The sequence below is a fragment of the Desmodus rotundus genome, chromosome 5 (genome assembly GCF_022682495.2).
Source record: "Desmodus rotundus isolate HL8 chromosome 5, HLdesRot8A.1, whole genome shotgun sequence".
NCBI classification, from domain to species: domain Eukaryota; kingdom Metazoa; phylum Chordata; class Mammalia; order Chiroptera; family Phyllostomidae; genus Desmodus; species Desmodus rotundus.
Window position 1 is genome coordinate 100,184,831 of NC_071391.1, and position 27,643 is coordinate 100,212,473.

Consider the following 27,643-nt stretch of genomic DNA (forward strand, 5'->3'; position numbering starts at 1 on the left):
TTTGAGAGCAGAGACAGAGCCGTCATTGCTGTCCTGAAGCCTGTGTGATACCTGCCACACATGATGTGCTTGGAACCTTTGAGATATGGACCTACTTAGTAGGTTTCTCCTCTCTATCTTTAACCTGCCTGTGGAATAAACAAATCACTCTTACGCGCAGTTCAGCCAAGAGCAGGCCTGAGTCCGTGCCCCCTTGGGAGAGGAGAGTGGAGCATTCTAGTTTCCAGTGAGTCCTGGGGATCCCCCACCCACTGCCACTGTCCCACCTCCAATTCCAGCACTACAATTCCCCTCCTACCCCTCCCCAGGTTTGGGGTGCTGTTGGAATCATTATTTTTGCACAACCCCTGCCAGCAGCTAGCCTCAGTCCCTGCCCCCCACGCTGGGGTAGGCACTGGTGGCCCCGGAAATGCCCTCTGCCCTCCCAGGAGCACGTGGCCTACAATTTTCCTTGAACACAGCATTTTGTGACTTACACGTAAGCTTCAAACGCAGCCCCCTTTCCTGTCTTTGCATCAAGGAAATAGGTTGAGTTTCAGAGAAACCCGCTGCAAAGAGAGCACCAGGCCTTCCGGCCCAGGTCCCTGCCCTGCTTGGATCTGTGCTGTGGCTCCTGCGTCCAGGTGAGTGGCCGTCCTTCAGCCTTCTGCCTCTGCTGGGCCAGCACAGCCACCCCAGGGGGCTCCGGGGTAGCTGGCAGAGGGGGAATAAAATTCCCCTTCAGTGAGAGACCCTGGTGAGATGGGACCTCTTTACACTTTGCCTGGGTATGTTGGAGTGATTAGCCAGCGGCAGCCTCAAGCTGGGGGCTGTAGAGAAACCCAAGTTGGTTTCTTGGCCCCCAATTTTTCATCTCGAACCAACTGTCCATCAGCCCTGGGGACCAGAGACATTGCAGGTAAATCCTCCCAGGTGGAGCAGCAACCGGCCACTGTCCGCAGTGGTGGCCTGGGTCTGGTGGAGAGGGACAGAGTCAGGAGGCCTCTCAGAAGAACCAGGAGGGCTGTCGGACTGGGATGGTGGTGTCGAGCTGGAGAAGGAAGCAGGCATGGCTTGTGGCTACCCTGAGGAAAGCAGCTCCCCTTCCAGAGGCTCAGCCAAGCAGCAGTGTCCTGGGGTCACAGAGACGCCTGTTCAGTCCCTAGCCTCCTGCTGGTTCCGTCAGGGTAGCATCCTTGGTTCTAAGAAGCAGAGAAACCTCCAGAGAAAGCTCTGGTCCCAGGCCCCATGAATGTGAGGGTGGCTCAACAGGGCTGTGAACTTGAACAAAAAAACACTGGTGAGTCCCATCCTTCCGGCCACTGTAGGGCAGCTTAGGTTAAAGTGGGACCCAGAGAGACAGGTCCCAGAAGGAGCAAACTGCTTGAATCCTGCTTGGTCACTGTGTGTCCTAGGCAAGTTGCTTGGACATTCTGAGCCTCAGTTTGCACATCGGTTACATGCAGATGTAAGCGTTGGCACCAAGTAAGTGCTTGGCTCCTGACTCTTGGCTGAGAGTTGGGAAAGGAAGGGTCTTGGCAGGAAGGAGCAGGGGTTCTTGTAGTGAACAACTCAAGATGATCTTCACTATTCTTGTTTCAGCCAGGGAAGCAGGCACACAGTAGGGGCTTAATAAAGCTTTGCTGAGAGATTAGGATCAGGGACTCCTGGGTGCCTGCCAAAGCTCTCCTCCTGCCAGTGCAGAGCTTCTTTTCCCTTTTCTCCCCTGCCCTCCAGACTCATGCCTGCAGCCTAGGCAGGGCCCCTGGACAGGCAGGCAGCCTGGCGGGTGTTAAGTGGGCACTCTGGAGCTAAGAGGCCTAGATTCAAGTCCTGGCTCTGTCACCTGCTGTGTGTGCTGTGTGACCTTGGGCAAGTCACTCCACCTCTGTATGCTTCAGGTCCCAAATTCACACATCCTTCACTCACAGGGTTCTTGCAAGGATTAGGGGAGTGAATACGTCTAGGGCGCTTGGCACATAGTAGGTGCTATATAGACATATTGCTCTAGTTGACCCATGAACAATGTGGGGGTTAAGGGTGTTGACCCTCTGCACAGTCAAAAATCCATGTATAACTTTTGACTCCCCAGTCATCCCTCCGCATCCACCAGGGATTGGTTCCAGGACCCTCGGGGAGGCTCAAGTCCCTTATAAAAGATGGCGCAGAACAGTGCACACAGTCAGCCCTACGCATCTGCAGATTCCCACCTGCGGATCAAAATGACTGTTTTCTGTTGCAGTTGGTTGAATCCAGGGATGCAAAACCTGGAGATACGGAGGGCCTGCGGTATCGCTTTGAAAAAAGTCCATGTGTAAGTGGACCCAGCGGTCCAAACCGGTGCTGCTCCAGTGCCAACTGTAATTTTCGTGATCATTACTAGCTCTGGGTGGTTCTCAGGCTCTGCACTTGGTAGCTGCTGGACTTTCCTGGGGCTACAACATGCTGGCTCCTCCCTGCCCCACCCCACAGCGCAGGATTAAGGCAGTGGTTCTGCACGGGAGCCAGTTTTGCTTCCTCCCTCCCCCAGTGCTCCCCTCACCCTGGGGACATTCGATAATGTCTGGGGACATTTTTGTCCTGACGCGGGTGGGGGTGCGGGTTACTGGCATGTAGTACACGTAGGCCGGGAATGCTGCTGAATCCTCTACAGGGCCCAGGATGACACCACGCTGTCCCCACAGCTCTGCCCGTCTCCGTTCTCCTGACTCATCTTACTTTTCCCACCCACAAAGCCTTTTCCCATCTCCCGCTTACAGAGCTTGCCACTCAGAGAGGGAAAGCTCCTCGCGGAGGTCGCGCAGCTCCCAAAATCCAGGCAGCAGAGGTTGGGGCGAGGGCAGCTGCTCTCAGGGTATTGTCCAGTCACTTGACAGACACTCAGAGAGTCTGCCGGATGTAAGGACATGCCCCTGACCCCCCAGGAATCCCGGCCCTGGCAGTCAAAGGCGGCTCTCGCGCAGGTGCCCTTGGGTCAGCCCGGGGTGTGTGGGGATGCAGGAATCCCGGAGCACCCAGCTCGGAGCCGAGGGTCCTGCCATCCTGCTGAACCAGTCACCCGAGAGCAGAGAGCAGTTCGTGCTGGCTGCGGGTGAGAAAAGCCCGGGCTCAGGTCCCAACCGCCGTCGTGGGCTGCATGGTTCTGAGCCCAATACTGGCCCCTCTGAGTCTCTGTTCCTTTAGCTGAGGGATGGGAATGGCAGTTCCCAGTGAACAGATTTAAGGTGAGGACTGGATTAAATGGGTAATGCTCGTAGAGGTGCAGTAAAGGCCCTGGCATAGAGGCTGCTGTTACCTGCGTGACGAACATTTATTGGGAGGAAGCAGGGGCTACAGTAGAAAGAAAACAAGGCAGCTGTAGGCTCTGCCTTGGGAGCTTGGCCTGGTCGGGGACGGAGAAGCAGACAGACAGGGCTCTTGAAGCCATCAGGGCTGCGATGTGGGAGGATGGGTCCTAGGGGAGTGGAGGAGGCACCTGACTCAGCCCCGGGAGGAACACTTTTGGGAGGAGGGGACAACTGAGGGGCCCTGCAGCACCTGGCAGGAGCAGGCTGTGGGCGCTGTCCTTGGCAGAGAAAACAGCTTGTGCAAAGGCTCCTTCAGGTTGGTCCTCTCCTCTCCCGCCGCTGCTAGTGGAGGAAGCCTCTAGGTCCACTCTCCCTCCTCTGTCCTAAGGAAGCCCCCGTGGCCCTTCATCCTCCCCAGGCTGCCAGGTTCCCCGGACCCGCAGAGGTGTCTCCACCCATCATCGTGGCTGCATATATCTCTTCAGGTACCCGGTATTGGTGGCCTCTGTGCACCACAAATATTTATTGGGCACATACTATGTACCTTGCTGGTGTAGGACAGGAATGAGGAGTGTCCACTTTCACAGTGCTTTCCATCATGTCATAAGATATGTCATAACATGTGTTGACATGTCAAAGGTCATATGCCAACACATTGATACATATATCCCTTTTCCGGTGGTGAAGAACGATAAAGCTGGGTCAGGGAGAGAGAGAAGACAAAGCTGTTTTAGAGAGAGAGTTCAGGGAAGGTCTCCTGGAGGACTGGATGGTATTTACGCAGAGACCCAAGGGAAGTGAGGAAGAGGGAACAGGCAGCGCCAAGGGGTTGCAGCTGACTGGTTTTTTTTCAAGTGACCTGAACAAGTATTTAAAGAGGCCTGTGTGGCTAGTGGGGAAAGAGTGAGTACAAGCAGGCGATGGGGCTGATTGTGCAAAGCCTGGGGGACCACCGAGAGGGCCTGGGCTGTAACCCTGAGTGAGCCGCATGCCCCGGCAGGTGGTAAGTATCGGTAGAAAAGGACAGACAGCACGAGGGCAGGGCAGGCCCCGAGCTTGGCGCGCAGTGAGCCTTCTCTCAGGGGACCCCTCAGTCCCTTGGTGATGGCACCTTCACTGGCCCCGTTTTCCAGGTGGGGTCTGGCGAGCTTAATTCACTGCTCAAGACCACACTGGCTACTACGCAGTAGATTCATAATTTCTTGATTAAAATCTGATGCCCTGTGTCAGAAAAAGATATGAAGGAGCCTCTTGCCCTCTGTGGTACCATGCTAATTGCTGTCCTTGTGACTTATAATGTAACCAAGGTGGCATCTTGTTGCCTGACAAATGCCTGTGCCACTTCTATTGGTCGGCCCCACCATGGGCCCCACCAGGGCCTATGGGCAAAGGAGCAGGAACAGTGGCTTCAGGGGGGACTTGGGGTCTTGGGCCGAGGACTGGAGAGTCAGTGAGAGGAGGCATGGGTCGTGCGGAGCTGGGCCCTCATTTCGTCTGTGCTTGGGTGGGGATGCTTCCCGTGTCTGGCTGAGGGGGGCACGTGGGGCCTGTGGGGTTTGCTGGGATCACTTCCACCCAATTCCGGCCCGTCTAGTTGGATCAGTTGCCTCTGCATTCTGTCTCCTCTCTGAGCTCTCGTGATGGGCATTTAATTGGGGATTTTGATGCTCAGAATAGTTTGTGTGGAACAGGAGACCTTGATGGCCCTGCTACATAGCTGTGGGATTAAATGAAGTTGAGAAGGGTCCTTCCCTTCAGGTCTCCTCAGAGCCTTTATTATTTGTTTGTTCATTTGTTCGTTTGTTTTGGTTTGTTAGATTCCACATATCGGTGTATCATACAGCATTTGCCTGGCTGTGTCTGAGTTATTTCACTTAGCATAATGCTCTCAAAGGCCATCTGTGTTGTTGCAAATGGCAAGGCCCATTCCTTTTTATGACTAATATTCCATTGTATGTATGTACCACAGCTTCTTTTTCCATTTGTCACCCATCGGTGGACACCCAGCTTGCTTGGGTGTTGTAAATAGTCTTGGCTATTGTGAGTAACGCTGCAATGAATTAGGGGTGCAGATATCCTTTCAAATTAGTGTTTTCGTTTTCTTCAAATGAACACCCAGAAGTGTAATTGCTGGGTCATATGGTAGTTCTATTTTTAATTTGTTGAGACATCTTCATTCTGTTTTCCATAGTGGCTGCATGAGAGCCTTTACTATGCTAATATGCTTCTCAAAATGTATTTGGCCACCCGACCCACCATTCTTCCTTTGCAGTATGTTTAGGGTGTCAGGTCTCTGGAACAGATGTAATTTAACCCGGCCTTTACCCCAGGAGGATGCTTGAACGGTGGGACTTCTGGCAGACATGTCTGGCCAAGGATCAAAGGTTTCCTCCCCCTCGTCCCATGGCCCACGCTGTGAGAGCAAGGCGGGAGTCCCAGGGTGTCCTGTGGGCCCGCACGCGCTGGGAAGGCAAAGTTAGGATCACGGAACTCACAAGGAGCACATGTGGTCCAGGGGAGGCCGGACAGGGCCAGCCCCGGCAGGACTAGGGAAGGGGAGTCTCACGGTGGTTGCACCTCCTGTGAAAGCCATGGCATGTGCAGGGACACCGCTCAGGACAGAAACATCTGGTTCTCCTGCTGGTGGGCACACAGGAGGCTGCAGGCTGGACCGGGCCCTCCGAAAACTCTTGTTGTTAGTGCCAGTGAGACGGGGGAGTTGGGCTAAAACTGAGCATGCACAGGGAACACTCCTGTCTCAGGGATACCTTGGCCCCCAGTCCAAGCTGGCCAGTCATGGCTCACAGCCCTGGACTGAGCCCCAGGGGTCAGCTTCTCCCCATCCCCCGCTTCTGCAGGAACCTGCCTTTGGCTACCCAGGCTGCACCTGCGGCTACTGCGCTTAGGGGAGGAGCTTCTCAAACTGTGTTGCCAACAGTTTCCTACCACAGCTTCCTGCCCAGAGACAAAGTTCTCTACCCCCACCCCTCACCACGGTTCCTGGACAGGCCCCCATCTTGCCGCCTTGTCCTGTGTCCTTATACTCTATGCAGAGCAGCACTGTGAATCTGTGGGGCAGAGCTGCCTGGACTGGGCAAGTGGAGAGGAGGGGGGAGGGTGTACTCAGTGGAGGGCACTGCGTGGACAAATGATGCAAGCGAATATGAGGGAAGGCTAACAGCACAGCCCTGCTGCAGCAGGGGGTGAGCTGAAGAGTTTAGTTAGAGTCAATGAAGTAGGCAGAAGGGAGCCACAGTAGGCTCTTGAGCGAGGGAAGCCTTGGGGAAGAATTGCCTAGAAGCTCAGCTCATGTGGGAAACAGACTGTGGGGTCCAACCACAGGCACCATGTGAGTTAGATGCAGATCTCAGGTTTTATTAATAGAAACAGGGGTAGAGATCAAAGGCGGTGACGGCAGCACACAGCAACCTCAGGAAGAGAGATCTGGACTAGGCAGGTGGTGTGGCGGCACGTTCAGCCACAGACAGGACAGCCCAAGTAAGGCCACCAGGGCTGGGGAAGGGGCGAGCACAGAAGCTGTAAGAGGGAGGAGGCGAGCCAGGGGTCCACGGCGTTCAAGCAGGAAGGGGGTCGCTAGTGTCCATCACTGAGGGCACCCAGGGTCCAGGAGGGCACTAAGTGCTTGCCTAGTGCCCTGCCCTCCAGGGGGATATAGCAGTGCGCCCCCGAGCCTGGAGATCAGCTTGGGGAGAAGGTAGGAGTCTAGGAGGGGAGCAGGAGTGAAGGCAGCTCTGTTTCCTATTTCAGTTACTGCTTTCAGTGCCTGGCATGTTATACCTTCCAGCTCGTTTATCCCCCTTCAACTGAAAAAAAAAGTTATAATTTACATACTGTAAAATTCACTCATTCTAATAAAAAATTCTGTGAGATTTGACAAATGCATAGAGCTGAGAAACTACCATCTCAGTCAAGAAATTCCCTCATGCCCCTTTGTAGGCAATCCTCCCCTGGCCCCAGCCTCTGGCAGCCACTGATGTGTTCTGCAATGATAGTCTTTTTTTTTTCCTGAAGTTTATTTTTTTCCCATTACTATTTAGTCCCCTCATATCTCCCTCCCTGCTGCAGTCACCACACTGTTGTCCATGTCCATGAGTCCTTTTTCCTTTTTGCTCAATCCCTCCACTCCCTAACCTCCCCCCACCCCTTAGCTGTTAGCCCGCTCTCTACCTATGAGTCTGTCTCTATTTTGCTTGTTAGTTCAGTTTGTTCATTAGATCTCACGTATGAGTGAAATCATATGGTGTTTGTCTTTCTCTGACTGGCTTATTTCACTTAGCATAATGTTCTCCAGGTCCATCCACACTGTCGCAAAGGAGAAAATTTTCTTTTTTACAGCCAAGTGGTATTCTACCGTGTGACTGTCCCATAGCTGTTTACCCTCTCATCAACTGACGGACACTTGGGCTGCTTCCAAATCTTGACGATTGTACATAACAGTGCAGTGAACATAGGGGTGCTTATGTTCTTTCGAGACACAGTCTTGAGTGGAATCAGACAGTTGTCGTTTTTGAACCTGGCTTCTTCACTCAGCATGATGCCTTTGAGGTTCATCCATGGTGTTGGGTATGTGAGCATTTCATTCCATTTGATTGATTGCTGAGTGGTGTCCCAGTGTAGGGACGCACCACAATTATCTGTTCATTTGCCGAGAGACATCTGAGCTGCTTCTGATTTGGGCAATGATGAATAGAGCCGCTGTGACATTCCCGTGTAGGTTTTTGTGGGAATGCACCTTTCCGTTTCTCTAGGTGAATAATAGCTCTCCTGACCCCACTCAAACCCTCTTACAGAAGGGTGACCTATGTCTCCAGGTGGGGACACAGACGCAGTCCCTGATTAATCACCTGCCAGTAATCAGTAACCATGGGGACCAGGAAGCCCCCTCAAGCCTGGCTCTCCCAAACCTGGCGTCAGAAGCAATCTGGTTAGAATGCAAATGTTGGTCCCTCCTCTGGTCGCCCTGACCCGGACCTCTCCCTGAAAGAGTTCCCATGTCAGTACAGCAGGCCCGCAGATAACGCTGTTTTGTGTTCATGTTGTTCCATTATAATGTTCATGGGGAAAAAAATTCAATTCTTAGCTGGGCTGCTCTCTGTGTGGAGGTTGTGCCTTCACCCCATGTCTGTGTGGGTTTTCTCCAGGGACTCTGGTCTCCTTCCACACCCCAAAGGGGAGATCGTGAAAGGAACCAGCGTGTGTTCACTGCCCCGTCTGGGTGGGTGCGCGAACGACACTCAGAAGGGCTCCAGCACCCGGCCCAGAGCTGGGAACGGCGAGCTGAAACAGAGCTCTCTTACACTTGTTTTCATTCATCTCTCTTAAATGCATGTCTAGCTCACATTGGTTTTCAGTGTTCAATATTAGAACAGCTTTGAGTCATCGTTTAGAAGTCTGGTGGTGGTTTTGTGACCAGACACGTGCCAAATGAACTTGTTTCTATCAGTTAGCCTACAGTGAAATTGGGTCCCTATACATTGTTTAACTTGAAGTCACAGTTTCCAAGAACGCATGGATGAGGTGAAGTGAGGACTTACTTCAGGTGATGTGGGGGATATTCTTCCTCTCAGATCCAGTACCTGTCCTTACACACCCCTGGACGCCCAGCGGAAAGGCAGCCTTTCTTAATCCATCGAAGCTTTCTGTGTGCCCCTCGCATACACTTGCTTAACTAAGGAAGGTGCCCAAGGCCCCTTTCTTGAACACAACCTGGGTGGCCTTGCTGGGTCCACCTTAGTAGAGAAATGACTGGAAACTGCAATGGAGAGAGAATTTTTCAACATTATATTAAAATTTATAAACATACAGAGAAATGGGAAGGATTGGTTGTGTACCCATGAGCCACCTCCTAGATCCTACAATTAACATTTTGCTGTATTCGCTTTATCACATACAGTCAATACCCATTGTTACTGGATTCCGTATTTGTGAATTAGCCTGTCACTAAAATTTGTTCGTAACCCCAAACTAGTCCTTGAGTCTCCTTCACGGTCATCTGAGAACACAGGCAGAACAGGAAGAAACTTGAGTCACCTGACGTGCACATTCCCGCTGAGGTGGAACAAGGTGATGCTCTGCCTTCTTGTTTTAGCTTCCAAGTGGAAGCTAGTGTCCTTCTTACAGTCCTCTTGGTGCCACACTTTCGTGCTGTTTGTTGGTGATTTCACTGTTTAACTGGCCCTCGAATGCAGTGCTGAAGTGCTTGTCTAGTGTTCCTAAGTGCAAGAAGGCTGTGAGGTGCCTTATGGGCAAAGGACGCGTTAGATAAGCTTACAGATACAGTGCCGTTGGCCGAGACCTCCATAGTAACGAATCAGCACCCAAGGCGTCTTTGAGCAGAAGTACACACACCACAAGGTTATGTACTGAGCGGTTAATGAAAATGTGACTGGAAGCTCAAAGGAGGAACCTGACCTGGACGTCGTCTCGGAGCCGTGGCTCGGTGTGCGTGCATTTCGGGTTTGCATCGACTGTCCAGGACCACTGTGAACCACGAGACTCGACTGTGCCTCTCTACCCATCTACTCGTCCCGCAGTCAGTGGTATTTCTGTGTGCCTTTCAAGGCACATTACAGTCATCAGTGCCACCTAAACACTTCTGCACACAGATCACTAACTAGGGTTTAATATGTTATGGCTCTTTTAAGTAGAGGGATCCAAATACAATAAATTGAGCAAATCTTAAGTGTCCGTTCTCTGAGTTTTAAGGAATTCACACACCGGTAAATCCAGTGGCTAGCATCATCAGACAGCATCATCACTCCAAAGTTGAAGGAGAATGATTTTAGGTGATCTGCCTCACTATTTATCTAAATGTTATTGATTTTTTCTCCCCATGCACGATCATACTTCCTGGTCACACTCCTCACTTTATTTAACGGCTCTATCAAAGTTCACCTAGGAGTTAAACCCTAATATATTTAACCAAGTTCCTATCTATCGGTACTCAGATTAGCTTCTGCTTTCTAGAAACTTGTCCATGGAGGCAGAGGGGAAAGAACAAAGGGGGGATTTCTAGTGCAGAGGGGAGTGAGTGGAGAAGGACAGGGAAGGCTAATGGAGTGAGGCTCCTTTGATAAGCAAAGCTCGCTGCAGTTTCATTAACCTCTCCAAGTTGATTCTGGCACAAAGAAGGCTCTGCACGATGGGTGCGGGTGCCCCTCAATGTGCCCTCTCTCCCACTATCTCCGAACCCATGAACGGAGCTCAGGAAGCGAACCCGAGATCCTTTGCCCTTGCTGTTCCCTCTGCCTGCTGCGCCGCTCTCCTCCGTGCTCCGTGAAGAGTCAGCTCCTCCTCGTCCTTCAGCTCTCAGCTCAAAAGCTGCCTTCTCGGAGAAGGTGGCCATCCCAGCAACAGTGGCCTCATTCCCTCTTAATATCACTCTTTATTCCCTTTATAACACTGATCTCATCTGTAATTATTATTTTGTCCCTTTCCTTGTTTATTGCATCCCCTCCCCCTCAGACTGTTATCTTCAGGAGGGCAGGGACCATGTGACTGAAACGCAGTAACAAGTCAACGTGTTTGCGAATGAATGAATGGTTCCAGGTGCTGCTGTGTGGGGGCCAGTGGGGTTGTCTGGGCACCCCGCACAAGGTCTCTGAAAAGTCAGAGGAAAGTTTGGGACTACCTGATCTGGGCCCACCAGGCTGGGACTCCTCTCCAAGTTGATTCTGGCACAAAGAAGGCTCTGCACGATGGGTGCGGGTGCCCCTCAATGTGCCCTCTCTCCCACTATCTCCGAACCCATGAACGGAGCTCAGGAAGCGAACCCGAGATCCTGACGTGGCTCCAAACCCTCTTGCACCCTCAGGGCCTGGCGAGGTGCACAGGCGCGCTATCTGCACGAGGCAGCGGCAGCGATGCCGGACCCCGCGGCACACCTGCCCTTCTTCTACGGAAACATCTCGCGCGCGGAGGCCGAGGAGCACTTGAAACTGGCGGGTATGGCCGACGGCCTCTTCCTTCTGCGCCAGTGCCTGCGCTCTTTGGGAGGCTACGTGCTCTCCCTGGTGCACGACTTGCGTTTCCACCACTTCCCCATCGAGCGCCAGCTCAACGGCACCTACGCCATCGCCGGCGGGAAGGCGCACTGCGGCCCCGCCGAGCTCTGCGAGTTCTACTCCCGCGACCCAGACGGTCTGCCTTGCAACCTGCGCAAGCCGTGCAACCGGCCGTCGGGGCTGGAGCCGCAGCCCGGGGTCTTTGACTGCCTGCGCGAGGCCATGGTGCGAGACTACGTGCGCCAGACGTGGAAGCTGGAGGTGAGAGCGCGGGCACCAGGAGGGGGCGGGCATGGGGATGGCGGGCGAGGAGGCTGGGCCCTGGGGCCAGGGAAGAAACGGACCTCTTCGCCAGCCTATGCTTTGGTGCGCTGCATCTGATTTGGAAGCTGGAGGGAAGGTTAACAACGACAATAAAGGACTTTATTCTTGGATTCCGTTGACATGCTCTTTCCGTGAGACGGAGAGGGGCGCTGGCTGGGGGCGAGATTTGAGAGTGGTCCTCCCAGGTAGGGGCCCAAACTGCTAGAAAGAAAGGTGGCGGTTGCCCTAGGCCAGGAATAGGGCAGAAAGGTGGCGGTTGCCCTAGGCCAGGAATAGGGCAAGGCTTAGGCTATTTTGGCGGTGGGGTTTGAGAGGATGGTTGGATCTGAGCCCTGAGGTAGGGTGGTTAGTAGGTTGGTGGCTGTGGTCTTCCATCCCTTGTGTTACATCACGGTGCTTGACTGACTACCAGTGTCAGAACTTCAAGCTAGAGATGAGCTTGGGGCTGGCTGGAAGGCGGTTCGCAGGGGGGGGGAGTGTGGCTGTACTCTACAGCTTGAAGGACTTACCCCAGGTACACCTGGGTGGGCTTGGGAGGGGTCTCATGGATAGGGGCTGTGGGGTGGGCCGAGGAGATGGAATAGGGTTCCTGTGGCTGCACACTTGAGGTCACTTATAAGTGTCCTTGACCCTTCCTTCCCTAGGGTGAGGCCTTGGAGCAGGCCATCATCAGCCAGGCGCCCCAAGTGGAGAAGCTCATCGCCACCACAGCTCACGAGCGGATGCCCTGGTACCACAGCAGCCTGACCCGGGAAGAGGCCGAGCGCAAACTCTATTCGGGCTCGCAGACCGACGGCAAGTTCCTGTATGTCGGGGTTGTGGCCTGGGGCTTGGGGGCAGGTCTCAGTGGGCAAGTGAACCGGGAGGGGTGTGCCTGTGCTTCCCATGAAAGTGGGTGGTGCGTTTCTGAGTGTGCAAAGGGCCTTCCTCTGGGAAACGAGCAGCAGTGTTTAGTGCCCACAGCTCAGTGCCTGGAATGGAGTCCAACGTCCACTTCTTACCAGCTGGGACGGTTGGCCAGTAGGTTGCGTTCTCCTTCATTCCACAAATATTTACTGAATACTTGCTATGTGCCAGACACTGCTTCAGGCACTGAGGACATGGCAGCGAACAAAACAGACACAAATCCCTCCCTGTCCTTGCGGAGCAGGGAGACAAAGAAGATGAATCAGTAAGACACAGAGTGTGTCAGATGGTGAGGACGGGGCTGAGATTAGGTGGCCAGAAGTAGCCTTTCCTATCAGGTGGCTTTTGAGGGAAGAACCGAAGGAGGTGAGAAGTGAGCATGCAGCTCTCTGGGAGAAGGGTGTTCTTGGCAAATGGGAATGGGAAGTACCTAGATCAGGTGGCAGGTTCTTGGCAAGGTCAAGAAACAGCGAGGAGGCTGCTGTGCTTGGAGCTAAGTGAGGGCTGGAGCAGGAGGATCTAAGGGGAGGGAGAGGTGACTGCCTCTGACTGCCCTGTGGATGAGAGTAGTACCGCCCCCCAGGGGCTGTTATAAGAATTGCATGAATTAATATGTGTAGAGTAAAAGTATAGTATCTGGCATATAGTAAAAGTGCACTGAATGTTAGTTTTTATTACATGTGGATGAATATGTGTCTCTGCCTGTGTCTGAGTTACAGCTGAGCCATGTGGCTACTTGTGAGTTTGTTAGTATGAAAGAATCTCTAAAGCTATTTATATAACCCTGCGGGTGTCTGAAAGCCCTACTGGCACTGTTGCTTTCTGGTCTGGACACAGGTCCCCTTGTGTAACAGATGTTATCCAGACGTCAGCTGAGGTCACTCTGGCCTCAAGATCTAGAGAAGCATGGCACTTGCCTCTTTCCTGGGACCGCAGGAAGTCCTGTGCCCTCCTCAAGATGTCTTTGAGTTCTCAGGGGTCTGAGTTCCCACATGGCTGAATCCCAGCTCCCATCCACCTCTCCTAGGGCTGTGCCCACGGATGCCCTCAATTTCCCCACCCATGTGCGGCCTCTCGTGTGTACCAGATTGCCTGCAGGTCTCCCACAGGGTGCAGGTTCCAACACAAGATTCTGTTGTCAGCTGATAAAATAATTTTTTTAACCTGCCTAAAGACTTAGGATAAAATTGGAGTAAAGTTTCTAAGGCTTCTGAGGGGACTCTTGAATGCACATTTCAGATACTGTTCAGAAGCAAGGAAGGCTTTTAAACAAGGTAAGATAGGACTGTTTTCTCTAGGAGGGTAAACTTAGCCTTATATTTGTATCACTTAGCTTTTGATACATAACAGACTGCCCGAAGAGTTACTAGCTCAAAACAACGTTTTGTTTTTTTTTTTTACTTGCCACGCTTCTGTGAGTCAGCTGAGCCGTTCTCCTTTGGGTTCAGCGGGGCTGGGACTGCATAGGTTGGGATGGCCATGCTCACGTGTCTGACTGTTGGCCGTGTGTCCCCTGGGCGACAGGGATGCATTGGTGGCAGTGCTGTCATTGTCCAGTAGGCCAGCCTGGGCTTATTCAGTGGTGGTGGTTGCAGAGCTCCTAAGAATAGTCGCAGAGGGAACGTGACAATACACAAGCACTTTTTAAGCCTCCGCTTGTGTAATGTTACTGATGTCCTGTTAGTCAAAGCAAGTTAAGTGGCCAAAACCAGAGTCACTGTGGGAAAAGGGACTGCCCAGAGGAGAGGAATTAAGACAGCCAGTTTTGCCAAGTCCATCGTAGGACTGGAACAAGGAGATCACAAAGGAGGTGGTGGGCCTCTTGGACATGGGTGTTTGGGCCTCCTTCTTTCATTTTGGGCCTTAAACTTGAGGGCAGAGCCTGCATCCGGTGCTTCCAGGGGGCTCCATCTTCTAGTACATAGTGAGGGCTGTTACTGGCCCAGATGTTACTTGTCTTCCTCCAGATGCTGCACACTTCCCATCTCAGGTGTGATGCTCACTAAGACATTACCAACACAGGTCACATGACTCACATACATTCATATCTCACTTGCTCATGCATGCGTTCACTCAGGTGCCAGAGTGTCTGGGGCTCCCTCCCAGCTGGACACAACCAAGGGAGGTAGTGTGACTCCCCTGTTGGTGTAGCTGATTCTTCCTCCTTGTCTCTGCTTTCTCCTTCATGACATGTAATTTCCTCTTTCTTAGTTTTTACAGTCTAGATTTTCTTCCCTGGTTTCATCACAAGTTCCTAACTCAGCTTTTCATCACCTCGGTTTTTGCCTCCCTTTGGTCTTGGCTTTTGTTTTTTCTTCTCTCCTCCCCTCTCTTCCCTTCCTACGTCCCACATACAGACAACTATTCCACCATTCCAATGGTGTTAAAAGGACACCCCAGATTGCCTAGGCCCCCCTGAAAGTATCAGAGGATTCTAGGGGAGGGAGGAGGTGGAAGAATTGAGTGGAGGGTGGAGCAGGTGGCTACTGAGCTCCCATCCCAGCTCAGCTTTGACCTGTTCATATTTTAAGCTTCCATGGAATATGTTTGACAAAGAATTCCATTGACCAAAGGAATAGTTTGCAAAGTTTTTGCATTAACACAGCAGAGTTTATGACAAGCTTAGGGTTAACCTGTCTATTGAGACAAGAGGAATCTCAGAAGAACAAGGGCCAATGGCTTCAAGGAGCTGGTGCTTTGGATACCCAGCTGGCTTGAAGGCTCAGAGGCAAGTGTTAGCCATAGAGGGTGAGGCTGAAGGAGGTAAGATCTGGGTACAGTGTAGAGACTGAGGCTGGTGCTGGAGTTCAGAAGCAATTGGAGCAGCGACATGATGAGGGACAGTGATTCATGCTGGAAAAATGTCAAGAGACAGAAGCTGTTACAGTGAGCCACACTGATGGAAAGTTATGCAAGGTGTGCTTTGGAAGGAAACTGTTGTAGATTCTTCTTGTGGTTCCTATAGTCAATAACTGCTTTTTCAGTGTGTAGATAATTAGGGGCGAAGGTCAAGGCTGTAGGTAGGCACAGAACCTCACATAGGGCAGCAGTGAGAGAAACATCTCTGGTAGGTCGTGAGGCCTGGGACTTACCCAGACCTGGTCTAGTTCTGAGATCGGGGTGCAGGGTGTGATAGAAAGACCCATACCACTCAGGTCTGCAGTTAAGACTGGAGCCATGCATATCACTGACCACAGTTTAGACTGTTGAAGAATGGATGGAGGCCCTGGCCAGGTGGCTCAGTTGGTTAGAACATTGTCCCACTATGCCAGCGTTATAGGTTCCATCTCCAATCAGGGCATAAACAAGAATCAACCAATCTCCCTGACCAGTGTGGCTCAGTTGATCAGGCATGAACGTTTCCTGCACAGTGAAATGTTGCTGGTTCAATTCCGGTCAGGGCACATGCCTGGGTTGTGGGATTGCTCCTGGTCAGGGCACGTTCGAGAGGCAACTGATTGATGGTCCTCTCTCACATCGGTGTTTCTTTCTCTCTCCCTTCCCCTCTCTCTAAAAATAAAATAAATAAAATCTTAAAAGAATCAACCAATGAATGCATAAATAAAGTGAAGAACAAATTGATGTTTCTCTCTCTCTCTCTCTAAACTCAATAAATAAAAAATAAAAAAGGGAGCCCTGGATGGTGTGGCTCAGTGGATTGAGCACTGGCCTGCAAATTGAAGGGTCACTGGTTCGATTCCTAGTCAGGGCCCATGCCTGGATTGCGGGCCAGGTCCCTGGTTGAGGGAGTGTGAGAAGCAACCGGTAGATGTTTCTTGCACATTGATGTTTCTCTCCCTCTCTTTCTCCCTCCCTTCCCCCTCTCTAAAAAATGAATAAGTAAAATCTTTAAAAAATAGATGGCCATTTGCTGCTAAAGCTTGTTGCCTTTCTGCATAATTCCAGCATTTGTGGTTGATTCTATGTGTAAACAAACTTGACCCTTGGGAAGGGCCTTCAAGAGCATATTGGTAGGTGGTTCTTAACCTCTTTGGGATCATGCTGTCTTTGGGAATCTTACTGAAGCTGAACCCTCCCACAGGCACCCCCACAGTGCAGTCGGGTCAGTCTGCGTGCGTGTGTGTGTGTGTGTGGATGGATGGGTTCTCACTGCACCAAGGCACCATCTTTGAGGGGCTCGATTCCCATTCACAGTCACAGAAGATATATTTATCTTGGCAAATTTACAGCAGAGGACAATCAAGGGTCTCTTTCTGTCAAAGGTCTGTCTGTTACAACAAACAGACCTAGATCTGTTTTAATAACAGTGACTCATTCTGGTTTGTACAAAGGTGTCCCATGATCTAGCCTCAGAATTGTACTTACCTTTGTTGCTTCATGTAGAAATGACTTTTTCTCCCCAAGAGAATGGTCTTAAGTCTACCATGTGTGGTCAAGCGTTCTCTGCAGATGGCTGAGTGTCCCCTGTAATTGGCTGAGCATCCCCTTGTGGACGGCTGAGTGTCCACTTGTGGAAGACCAAGTGTCCAGACAAGTGTTCCACCACAGAGGACCAGGTATCCCTCTGTGGATGGCTAAGTGTTCAGCTGTGGGAGTATCAGGTCATGCAAGGTTGAGTATCTGCTTTGGAGGCCCAGTATTTCCTTGTGAATGGTCACATGTCTGTCCTTGGCTGACTTTTTCTCTGCTCCCTGACCCCTGTGCCCCACTGGCCTAGAGATGACCAGTAGGTCTGGAAGTTGAGTGGGGCCTGACCGACCTTGGCTCCCCCAGTCCAAGCTGCTTCTCCATGAAGCTCTGTGGGGCCCACAGGGTGTGTATGTGAGGGAACTGGGGCCCAGTTGGGGGACACCACAACAGGGGCCCAGGTGGTTGTAGGGGTGACCTTCCCTCCTTGTCTCCGCCAGGCTGAGGCCCCGGAAAGAGCAAGGCACATATGCACTGTCTCTGATCTATGGGAAAACCGTGTACCACTACCTCATTAGCCAGGACAAGGCGGGCAAATACTGCATACCAGAGGGGACCAAGTTTGACACGCTGTGGCAGGTGAGCCACTGCCCACTCTGTTGTGAGGGAGACACAGGGCAAGGTGCTCAGGCTCCTGGGGGAGAGAGGAGCGGGGCCCTGACGGCCCTTCCCCCTGCAGCTGGTAGAGTACCTGAAGCTGAAGGCCGATGGGCTCATCTACTGTTTGAAGGAGGCCTGCCCCAACACCAGCGCCAGTGCAGGTGAGTTGGGCAGCGGGGGTGGGGGGAGCCGGAGACACTCTCTCTCACTCCCTCACTGTCCTTTCTGTTCCCTCAGGGGCCGCTGCTCCCACACTCCCAGCCCACCCATCCACATTCACCAATGTGAGTCAGCTGGCATCTCAGAGTTGGGGCCTCAGGGACAGAGCTGGTGGGTGGGCCATGGGTCCTGTTCCCAGGGCGAGGCTAGGGTGGAGAGTGCAGTTGCTGTGGAACAGTAGACTCTCCCTGGGAGTCCTCAGAGTCTCTGTGCCTCATGAGAGGTGCTGGTGCCCTCAGCTTGGGCCCCCTGACTCTTGCTGACCTCATGACCTTTAGACTCAGAGACAGATGGACACCCCCAACTCAGATGGATATACCCCTGAACCAGGTGAGCTGGCAGAAGTGGAGGTATGTGGTGGGTTTCATGCCAGGCTGATGGCTGGGTCCCTGGCTGGCTCTGGGTGTGTTCAGGGAGACACATGGGCCTGGCCTGGCCTGTGGCAGTTGGCTTGGTTGGCCCTGTGCACACGCTGTGCCTACAGTCATCTGCACAGGGGCACACTCATCTCTGTGTGCATGTACATGGGTGTGCAGATATGCAGGGGAGAACACATGGCTGTGCCTGGGATGCTCAGGGCACAGACACACATTTGTTAAGCACCTACTATGTGCTAGTTATGCTCCAAGCTCACTGTGCATATGAGCTTGTTAGATCCTCCTGGCATGCCACAGGAGGTAGTCACAGTAATTCTTCTCATTTTACAGGTGAGGGAGGACAGTAACTTTCCAAGGTCAGGCAGCCAGGCAGTAGTAGAGCAGGACTGGGGTCCAGGCAGATAGGTTCCAGAGGCCATGTTCCTAAAATACCTTGCTGCCAATGCCCATGTGTTTGATGTGTGGATGCAAGCCTGTCCATGTGTGTGCTCAGAGAACACACATGGTTGTGTGTGCACACAGAGGCTCACCTCTGGAGCCCTTGTAACTTGGCTGCATGGCGCCCATGAGACATGGGCAGGCACAGATGTAGGTGCATACATGTTAATGCACACACAGGTACCGATGAGCACATTCCAGCTGGCACACTAATGGTTACTTGTACAGACACGCTTGCCTGCCCCCTAAGAGATATCAGTGGGAGTATACATGGGTGCATATGCATGAACACACAGGGGCATACATGGTTACATGTGCAAAGCAATGTACACACCTTTAGAGTCTACTTGGACGTGGCTTCCCAGTGCACCTGCAGATGGGACCAGGAGTGCACCTGTGTGCGCAGTGCACACACACGTACCCCTGTGCCTATACATGCTCTAGGAGGTACACCCCTGTCCAGGACATGTGCCTTATGGGTACCGAGGTTCTCTGCCCTCCCATCCCCCTACCTCTCTCCCTCCTCTTGACCTGGGAGTGCACTTCTGTGTGTGTGCCCAGCACGCCAAGCATCCCCAGAGAAACCACGGACAATGCCCATGGACACAAGCGTGTATGAGAGCCCCTACAGTGACCCCGAGGAGCTCAAGGACAAGAAGCTCTTCCTGAAGCGTGAGAACCTCCTCATGGCTGACATTGAACTTGGTTGCGGCAACTTTGGCTCAGTGCGCCAGGGCGTCTACCGTATGCGCAAGTACAGCTTTCCCTGAGGCCGTGGTGGGGGGACCACTGGGTGAAGAGCCAGGGTGTGACATCAGTTTGCTTGGGAATCAGACCTGGGACAGGAAATTGCTAGAGGATTTTCCTTGAGAAGGGAGTAAGGGAAACAGCCTGGGGCGGGGGAGGCTTGGCTGGGTTGCAGTTGCTGATCCCAGAGGCTTCAGCCAATCCCAGGGGCCCCTGAACCCCTGCATCCACCCATCATTGAATGCAGGCTGCCCAGGGGAGAGTGCAACTTCGAATGAAACTGCTCTTTTTCAGTGAGGGGCTGTTCCGGGGGAGGGACTTGGCTGTGCTCTGTCCCAGCTGACACTCCTGGCAGCTGGGGGACTGAGTGCCTGGGTCCTGAAGGGAGATCTAGGTGGCAAACCACAGTATCCTTTCTGCAAATCCAGGGAGGAGGAGGCAGGGAGGGGCATGCGGGCGAGCAGACCTGTGCTGGCTCACGTGTGTACCTCCCTCGTGGGTGTGCATTGTGGCAGGAAGCAGATTGACGTGGCCATCAAGGTGTTGAAGCACAGTACAGAGAAGGCGGACAAGGATGAGATGATGCGCGAGGCGCAGATCATGCACCAGCTGGACAACCCCTACATCGTGCGGCTTATCGGCGTCTGCCAGGCTGAGGCTCTCATGCTTGTGATGGAGATGGCAGGCGGAGGCCCCCTGCACAAGTTCCTGGTTGGGAAGAAGTGAGCCTTGGGTTGCCGGGTGGTTGGGATTGGGGGCTCATCCTGTGCACTGTGGGTGTGCTGCGCCCATGAGTGCGCGTGCATCCTACATGTTCATCAACACACTCACACCTACCCCCCTGTACGCCCTGACATGCACACTATGCCCCAGGGAAGAGCATGACCTCCCTGTTTGAGTCACGGCCCTGACGCTAACTATTGAGACCCTAGGCAGGTGTCTTAATTTGTCTGGGCCTCAGTTTCCTCATTTACACCACAGTGGTGATCATAGTGTTTACCTCAAGGGGTCCTTGTGGGGATCCAACAAGTTGGTATTCATATTGTAAAGTGCTTGGGATGTGGCCGGCACGACTTGTGAGAGCTTTCTAAGTACTAGCACTGAGTAATGTAACGATGGCCACTCCAGCTTTCTTGGCCAAATTCATGACCATGCGAAATTAAGTTGATTGTCTCTGACCTGAAACAGGGTCAGCAAACTGCAGCCCATGGCTTACTTTTTGTCCTGCATGGTTTTGCATTTTTAAAAAAGATTTTATTTATTTATTTGTAGAGAGAGGGGAAGGGAGGGAGAAAGAGAGGGAGAGAAACAGCAATGTGTGGTTGCCTCTCATGTACCCCCTACTGGGGACCTGGCTCACAACCAGGCATGTGCCTTGAATGGGAACTGAACCAGCGACCCTTTGGTTCACAGGCTGGCACTCAATCCACTGACCCACACCAGCCAGGGCTGGTTTTGCATTTTTCAAGTGTTATAAAAGAAAATGAAAACACAAGGATATGTGGCAGAGAAAACATGCAGCCTGCAAAGGCCCTGAGGTGCACCTGAGCCCGGCATGGTGGAGGAACAGTGATGGGGGCCTGTGGCTGGAGCTGATGTGGGTGGGAAGGTGACAGGGCAGGTTTTGCACACCCTGTGGGTGCAGGGAGGACTTGGATTTTGACCCTTAGTGAGGTAGAAAAGCTGCGAGGTGTGAGCAGATGAGGAGGACTGACTCCTTCTGGGGAGGCCAGACCATGAGGGGTGAGGGCAGAGGTGACTGTTCTGGTCCAGTGAGGGATGATGGAGGCTGGACCAGGGTGGCAGAAGCCAAGGAGGGAGAAGCAGGAGGGTTCTGGAGGGATTCTGAAGGCAGAGCTGCCAGGCTGTGCTGATGGATTGGATGTTGGGTTGTGAGAAGGAGGGGCTGAGGGCAAAGCTTCTGGCCTGAACAGATGAGAGGATGGAGCTGCTGGGGGGAGGGGAGAGGGAGGAGTCGCCATATGTTTCTGCATGTGTATCCACAATCCTGAGCTTGGCTTTGTCCTTACAATCTTTGAGATGCCTGTGAAACCCCCCTGAAGGGACATGCGATGCAGGCAAATGAAAAGATTGGGAATCACAGTATGTGGGTGAAATTTAAAGCCTAGACCTGCACGAGGGCAGAGGCTTTGTGTGCTCACTGCTACGTCCTCAGCCCCATGCCTGGCACACAACAGATTCTTCATGAGCATGAACACATGCCCAGCTGGGTCGGAGACATGGGCTTGGGCCGCTTGGGGACTTGGGCTGTCCCCTCCTTGCTGACCTTGCCTTCCCCCTTCACCCCAGGGAGGAGATCCCTGTCAGCAATGTGGCGGAGCTGCTGCACCAGGTGTCCATGGGGATGAGGTACCTGGAAGAGAAGAACTTTGTGCACCGTGACCTGGCAGCCCGCAACGTCCTGCTGGTCAACCGGCACTATGCCAAGATCAGTGACTTTGGCCTCTCCAAGGCACTGGGCGCTGATGATAGCTACTACACAGTGAGACCCGCCCCTTTGGTGCCCAGGTGGGTGGGTGGGGGGGCGGGTTCCCAAGCCCGGACCCAGCAGTATCTCCCCTTCCCCAGGCCCGCTCAGCAGGGAAGTGGCCACTCAAGTGGTACGCACCTGAATGCATCAACTTCCGAAAATTCTCCAGTCGCAGCGACGTCTGGAGCTATGGGGTCACTATGTGGGAGGCCTTCTCCTACGGCCAGAAGCCCTACAAGGCAGGCGTGGGCAGAGGTGGGCGGCCGGTTGGGTATGAAGGTGGGGGGGGGGCCCTGGTTACTCACGTGTGCACTTGGCTCTGGCTTGAGCAGAAGATGAAGGGCCCCGAGGTCATGGCCTTCATCGAGCAGGGCAAGCGGATGGAGTGCCCGCCAGAGTGTCCTCCTGAAATGTATGCACTTATGAACGACTGCTGGATCTACAAGTGAGTGCCAGTGCGGGGGGAGGGACCCGGCTGGACTGACGCCTGCCTGGGCCTGGCAAAAGGGCTTGGTGCCCAATCCCTCAGTCCAACAAAACTCTTCCTGGTGTCATCTGCCCGGAGGCTCACTAGTTCACTGTCTCTCCACCACTCAGCATCTTTAGTTCTGCATCTGTGCTCAACTCTCTAACACACTTGCCCCACAATGCTCCAGTGGGCCAGCACCCCAACACCCTATCTGTGGACCCCCAGTGCTCCAGCATCTAAAACCTCAGTCTCCCACCAGCCAACACTCAACACATCAATCCCGCGATACTCAAACAAGTTAGTATCCTGTCACCCAAAATATGGTACCAATTCTCAGGCATTGGATAATACTCCAGCATCTAATTCCTCAGTTCTCCACCAGCCAACACTCAATACCTAATTACCCAAACAGGCCAGCACCAAGTACACAATGCTCGATACGATCAAACCCCACCTCTGCCTGGTCAAAGCTTGACACCAGAACACCCCAACTCCTAACACCATCAACATCCCAACTTCCCATCAGACAACAGGCAACATGGGCCCAAACAAGCTACCATCGTCCACTGATGATGCAACACACGTCCACTCCAGCCCCGATACGTCTCCTAGCCCACCCAACATCCGTTCCTCCTCTGGCCAACACCCATGACACTGATACCCAGACACCCAAGGAACTGAATAGACACCCTATTTATGATAAATAACACATGATCAGCCTTCCCTACGCAAACATTTGTTAACCCATCTCTGTGAGGAAACACCTAATAACCCAAAGAGGCTAGCATCTAACATCCCAACACAATACACGATATTCCACACACAGCACCATCACTACCCCAGCTCTCTGCTAGCCAGACCAGCCTCTGTACCCCGCCTTCTTTCCCATTGCGGGCAGCATACTGATGCCCTCAGGAGGCCTCACCGAGCACCCACACACCCTGACCCTGGGCACATTACACACTCGGTGTCTCAGCACTCGATAGCCCAGCTCCCGTGGTCAGTTGCTGTCAGCCCAGGGCTCCCTGAGTCTTTACTAGGTAGCACTCAGCATCCTGTCTGTCTGCAGCCCTTCTTCTACTGAGCAACCCTAAATTCAGGTCTCTCATACCAAGAAGACCTTTTCATTCCCCGATACTCCATCATCCCGATAGCCCCAAGATGTTCTGAGCCCCATACAAGTCTGCCTCCAGCTGAACTTGGGCTCTGGCTGTGTGGTCAGTGGCTTAAATCTGCCCCACCCCCCACAGGTGGGAGGATCGTCCAGATTTCCTGGCTGTGGAGCAGCGCATGCGGACTTACTACTACAGCTTGGCGAGCAAGGCTGAGGGCCCCCAGGAGTGTGGGAAGGGGGCCGAGGCCGCCTGTGCCTGAGCACCAGCCTGCCCAGGGACTGCAGGCCCCTACGCCCCAGCTTTTCCTCGGGGCCTTCAGTCCCATCCCAGGCCCTCCAGTCTGGCTGGGCCAGCCCAGTTCCTCTCCCAACCACCTGGGCTGTGAGGGATTGCTGAGGCCTCAGGCCCACACGGGTCTAGCATTCCCTACCCGGTCACCTGTTCTTTCTGGCTGGGGAGGAGGAAAGCCCCAGGGTGGGGGGCACTGTGTAGCCTGGTCCTGGGCTGGTATGTACTGGGGTGCGTGCCCTGAGCAAGGGGTGTTGCTTACAACAAAGACCCTCCTTCCTCTGGCCCTGAAGGGGAAAACTCCGGGAGTCTTCAGGTGGCAAGACCCAGTCATTGGAATAAATTCAGCTTCTCTCTTCTTTGAGATCCCTCATCTTTTTGGGGGTGAGGGTGGGACCATAAAGGGGTTGATAGGAAGTGTCTGAAAACAACTTTTCCTTTGTGGGGATGGCTTTCCTGCTTCTCTTCCTTGGGAACATCTTCCTTAGAGTGAGGGGCTATGGCAGATTGGGGAAACCAAAGCAGTTGAGTGGGGGCCGAGCCTCAGCCTCCCTGCCTTTGTGACTGCATGGTAGCATCACCTGGAGAGACTTTAACACCTGCTGACCCCCCAGCCCCCCGTGCATTTTAAAGTGTCTTCAGGTGAATCTGCTGCCCAGCACCCTGCTCAGCTCTCCCACCTCTCTTCCTGGGCCGGGCAGTCATAGCTGGAGTTGTCATCACCTGGTGCCCCAAGTGCCAGCTCAGTCCCACTCAGAAGACCTGTCTCCAAACTTTTGTTGCCTCAGTTTCCCCACAGAACCCAACAGGTGGGGTGAAATGGGGCCAGATTCCTGCATTTTTTCCCCCCAAACACTCCTTTCCTCAGCTGCGATTGGCTCCGTCCCCAGGCCCCAGCCAATGCCTCCTTCTCTTGGCTTGGCCCCCAGAGTGATTGGCCCAAGGGTGGCACAGGACCCACTAAGAGCCCAGGAAAGGCAAGATGCTCTCTGGCTTCTGGGAAGACAGTTTGTCTCCTTATTTGTGGAGCTGTAGGGGAGGGCTGGGGGGCTTCAGCGCTGTGAGGAGTGGGAGTGGGAGGCCCAGATGGGTGGCTCTCCAGAGGGGACCGCTAGCCTTTGTGTCCTGTGAGTGCATGACAACCAGGAAGCTGACATTGAGATTGACTTGGAGACAGATCTTGTTGTAATTTCACCATTTACTGTTGAGTTTTAATACTTGATACATAAGGTTCATGTGAGCATATTCTTTAACAAACTTTGAATTCTACATGGAAGTGAATCTGGAGAACCCCCAGTCAGACAGTTGACTCCAGACACATGAAGACTCTGAGCTATGTGCGTGATTTGGGGAGTAAGTTGGTAAAGGTTTGGAATTTTTTGAGGGTCTCTGAGCCCTGCCAGACAATATCTTCCTGCATTTAGATTTGAAACAGACTTAAAGGAGAACACAGAGATTCTAAAGCTAAAGACACAAATTCAAATCGCTCCCACTTTTGTCATTCTCTGTTGTGTGAAATGTGAGCACCTGGACCCCTTCCCAAGCCCCAGCTCCCCCTCCCACCCCGTGGGAATATGACGAAGGCCTTCTGTACATGTGGACTGTGGGACCTTGGGGGCCTGGCCAGCTCCTTGGTCAAGGAATGGCCAAAAAGAAACCTCTTGGATGTGAGCCTGGATTGTAAGCAGCTGGCATTTTGATCCCGCGCGGCTTGCTCGCGCACTCTTCGGGCCCTGTTTGCTTTGTCTGTGCTCTGTGCGGGGCAGCCCCGTACTGGGAAGGCCCGCGTTGTGGAGACTTCACCTGCAGGCTGCCCCTGGTGAGCGCGTAAGTGCTAATGAATTCATGTCTTTCGCAGCCAGTCCTCAAGGTTATTTCTTTGGATCAGCAAGTAATACAAGGAATATGCTGAGGGCTTCTCGGACCTTGGCTCTTCTCATAACACTGTGACCGTTTGGAGATTTTATTTGTGTTTAAAATGCAAACCAGTGAAGCCTCACAAACCACAAGATATAACAGCTTTAGTTGGAAAATGCACATTAGTTCATATGTGAACCATAATACTGAATTTAAATAACACCATTAAAATGCAAACACTGTTTTTAAATTGTGTTTTTAAACTAGTGAACAAATCAAGAAAAAAATCACATCAATGGTACAGTTTTGTGGCTTCCCAAATTCTGTTTGGGAAGATAGGTCAGTTTTATTAAATTCATTGTTAGTTATGGGACAATTCACATTATTACAATACATAAACAATTATATCATAAGGGAAATAAATGTTCACTATCCGCATTTATTTTATAGCCACCATTAATTGTTTTGTTTTATTGTTATTGCTGAAAAGTATTTTATAGGAAGGAGGTGTTAAAAGTGATCCACTCTGGGTGTCAAACACACTGGGAATGCTAAGTGTGCACGCAGTAAATGTTGAACTAACAAAAGTGGTTGACATGTCATGTAGCTACCACCAGGTGCCGCTGTTCCTCAAACCAAGGTCGCTCAGTTCCTCCCTTTGGCCCTTGCCTCCTGCCCTGCTACTGGGTGTCTCTTCTGTCTGGAGCACGATTCCAGGCTCCTTCCTGATCTCCAGGCTCCCCTGCCCTGCCCCCTGCAATCCATTCACCCCAGAACCACTTGCAGGATCTTTCATACCAGCAGTTCCAAAGCCCTTCTAGGGTTCCCCACTCATATCACACCTGCACCCCACGCTGCAGTTGCTTTCATCCCCGGGTCTTCTTAACACGAACCGAATGACAATCCCAGGACTACATGCACCTCTCTGAAAAGTCCCCATTACTTTCAGTCCTTACACAACCACTAGCCGGGGTGGGAGTTCGGTGTGGCTGGCCTGGGCGGTGCTTGTGAACTTCGGAGACAGCACCTGGGACAGCAGGGGGTCCAGCTCTCCTGGCTCTCCAGTTGCTGTTTCTGGGCTCTGCCTGTAGAGGAGGGTTGGGGCTGTTACTGGGGAGTTCAGTGTCATTGTGGGGGTCTGACTCTTGTGGAGAAGTGGTTGTAAAGATGTGGGGAAGCTGTGCTGTGACCGAGCCTGTGCGAGCTTGTTCCATGCACTGGGGTGCAAGTAGTTCTCAGGCTGGGCTGTTGAGGAGGTTGGTGGTTGTCCTTGGCTGTGGGGTCAGGCTTCTGAGGGTGATGCAGAATCTGTTGCGAGTGATTAGTTTCTACAGACCTTGGTGGCTGTCTGCTAGACTCTGGGTGTGGTGTAGGGTGTCTTGGGGGTACAGTTGGTGAAGATCAGCTCTGCTCATCTTTCCTTCTTTCTTTATTTCTTGTTCTCAGTGTTTTGCTCTCTGTCCATCTTTCTCTGTTTCCACCTTGCTCTCCCTGTCAACCAGGCTAAGGCAGGTCTGTCCTGGCACAGGGTCTGGGATGTGTGGGTTCTTGACTTCGTGCAGGAAAGAATTACGAGTCCAGGCGATTTTGAGAGGATGTTTATTAAAACTGGGGACAGAGAAACAAAGGAAGGACTTAGGGTAGAATAAGGAAGATCACAGCCACAGGAGTGAGCCTAGGTGGAATTGCTTTGGCCCTTTGAAAAGTTAGGCACGAGACAGGCCCTTGGAGCTCAGGAAAAAGAAAATACTTGCCAGAGGAGACAGAGGCACGGGCATGCTCCAGAGAGTCCTTTGTCCTGGGGTTTTTATATGTTTTCTAAAGGCAGGAATTTTAGGGGAGGTCTCAGGGGAGGATCTCAACAGAATATTCATCAGCCTTATTGCGCTGATTCATCAAAATGAGCATATGGAAGGATCGGGGTCGTTCTCTGGTCAGCTTCACCTCTGTCTTGGGTTTGTCTGGCTCTAACTGTTTTTGTGTTTGTTTGGTTGGTTGGTTTTTTATTCCCCTGATTCCATCCCTTCTTGAGCATGGCTGGCAATAATTGGGTCCCTGTTATTTATCTTCTTGACTGGGGTGATTTAAGCTACT

General features: G+C 52.6%; 1 protein-coding gene across 3 annotated transcripts; it reads left to right on the forward strand.

The window, feature by feature from the left end:
* Nucleotides 1–520: 520 nt before the first annotated feature.
* On the forward strand, nucleotides 521–24,051 carry ZAP70 (zeta chain of T cell receptor associated protein kinase 70). Of its 3 annotated transcripts, none has more exons than XM_024571877.4 (13): nucleotides 521–623; nucleotides 11,101–11,551; nucleotides 12,259–12,419; nucleotides 17,389–17,527; nucleotides 17,628–17,709; nucleotides 17,786–17,832; nucleotides 18,046–18,097; nucleotides 19,144–19,336; nucleotides 19,845–20,051; nucleotides 21,640–21,832; nucleotides 21,919–22,059; nucleotides 22,153–22,265; nucleotides 23,540–24,051. In XM_024571877.4, the coding sequence occupies exons 2-13, from the start codon at nucleotides 11,150–11,152 to the stop codon at nucleotides 23,661–23,663; spliced, it is 1,854 nt and encodes a 617-aa protein (XP_024427645.1). In that variant the 5' UTR covers nucleotides 521–623; nucleotides 11,101–11,149; the 3' UTR covers nucleotides 23,664–24,051. The 3 variants fall into 3 exon arrangements, with proteins under 3 accessions (XP_024427645.1, XP_045060724.1, XP_053781720.1); XM_045204789.2 differs by lacking the exon at nucleotides 521–623 and adding an exon at nucleotides 4,163–4,269; XM_053925745.2 differs by lacking the exons at nucleotides 521–623; nucleotides 11,101–11,551; nucleotides 12,259–12,419 and adding an exon at nucleotides 12,682–12,785.
* The last annotated feature ends 3,592 nt before the right edge of the window (nucleotides 24,052–27,643 follow it).

Bases quoted from the DNA above. Each gene is read 5' to 3' on its own strand.
- ZAP70 (XM_024571877.4), top strand. From the start codon at position 11,150: ATGCCGGACCCCGCGGCACACCTGCCCTTCTTCTACGGAAACATCTCG. The intron at 17,710-17,785 runs GTGAGTTGGGCA...CTGTTCCCTCAG, and splicing joins CAACACCAGCGCCAGTGCAG to GGGCCGCTGCTCCCACACTC. The intron at 21,833-21,918 runs GTGAGACCCGCC...CCCCTTCCCCAG, and splicing joins CTGATGATAGCTACTACACA to GCCCGCTCAGCAGGGAAGTG.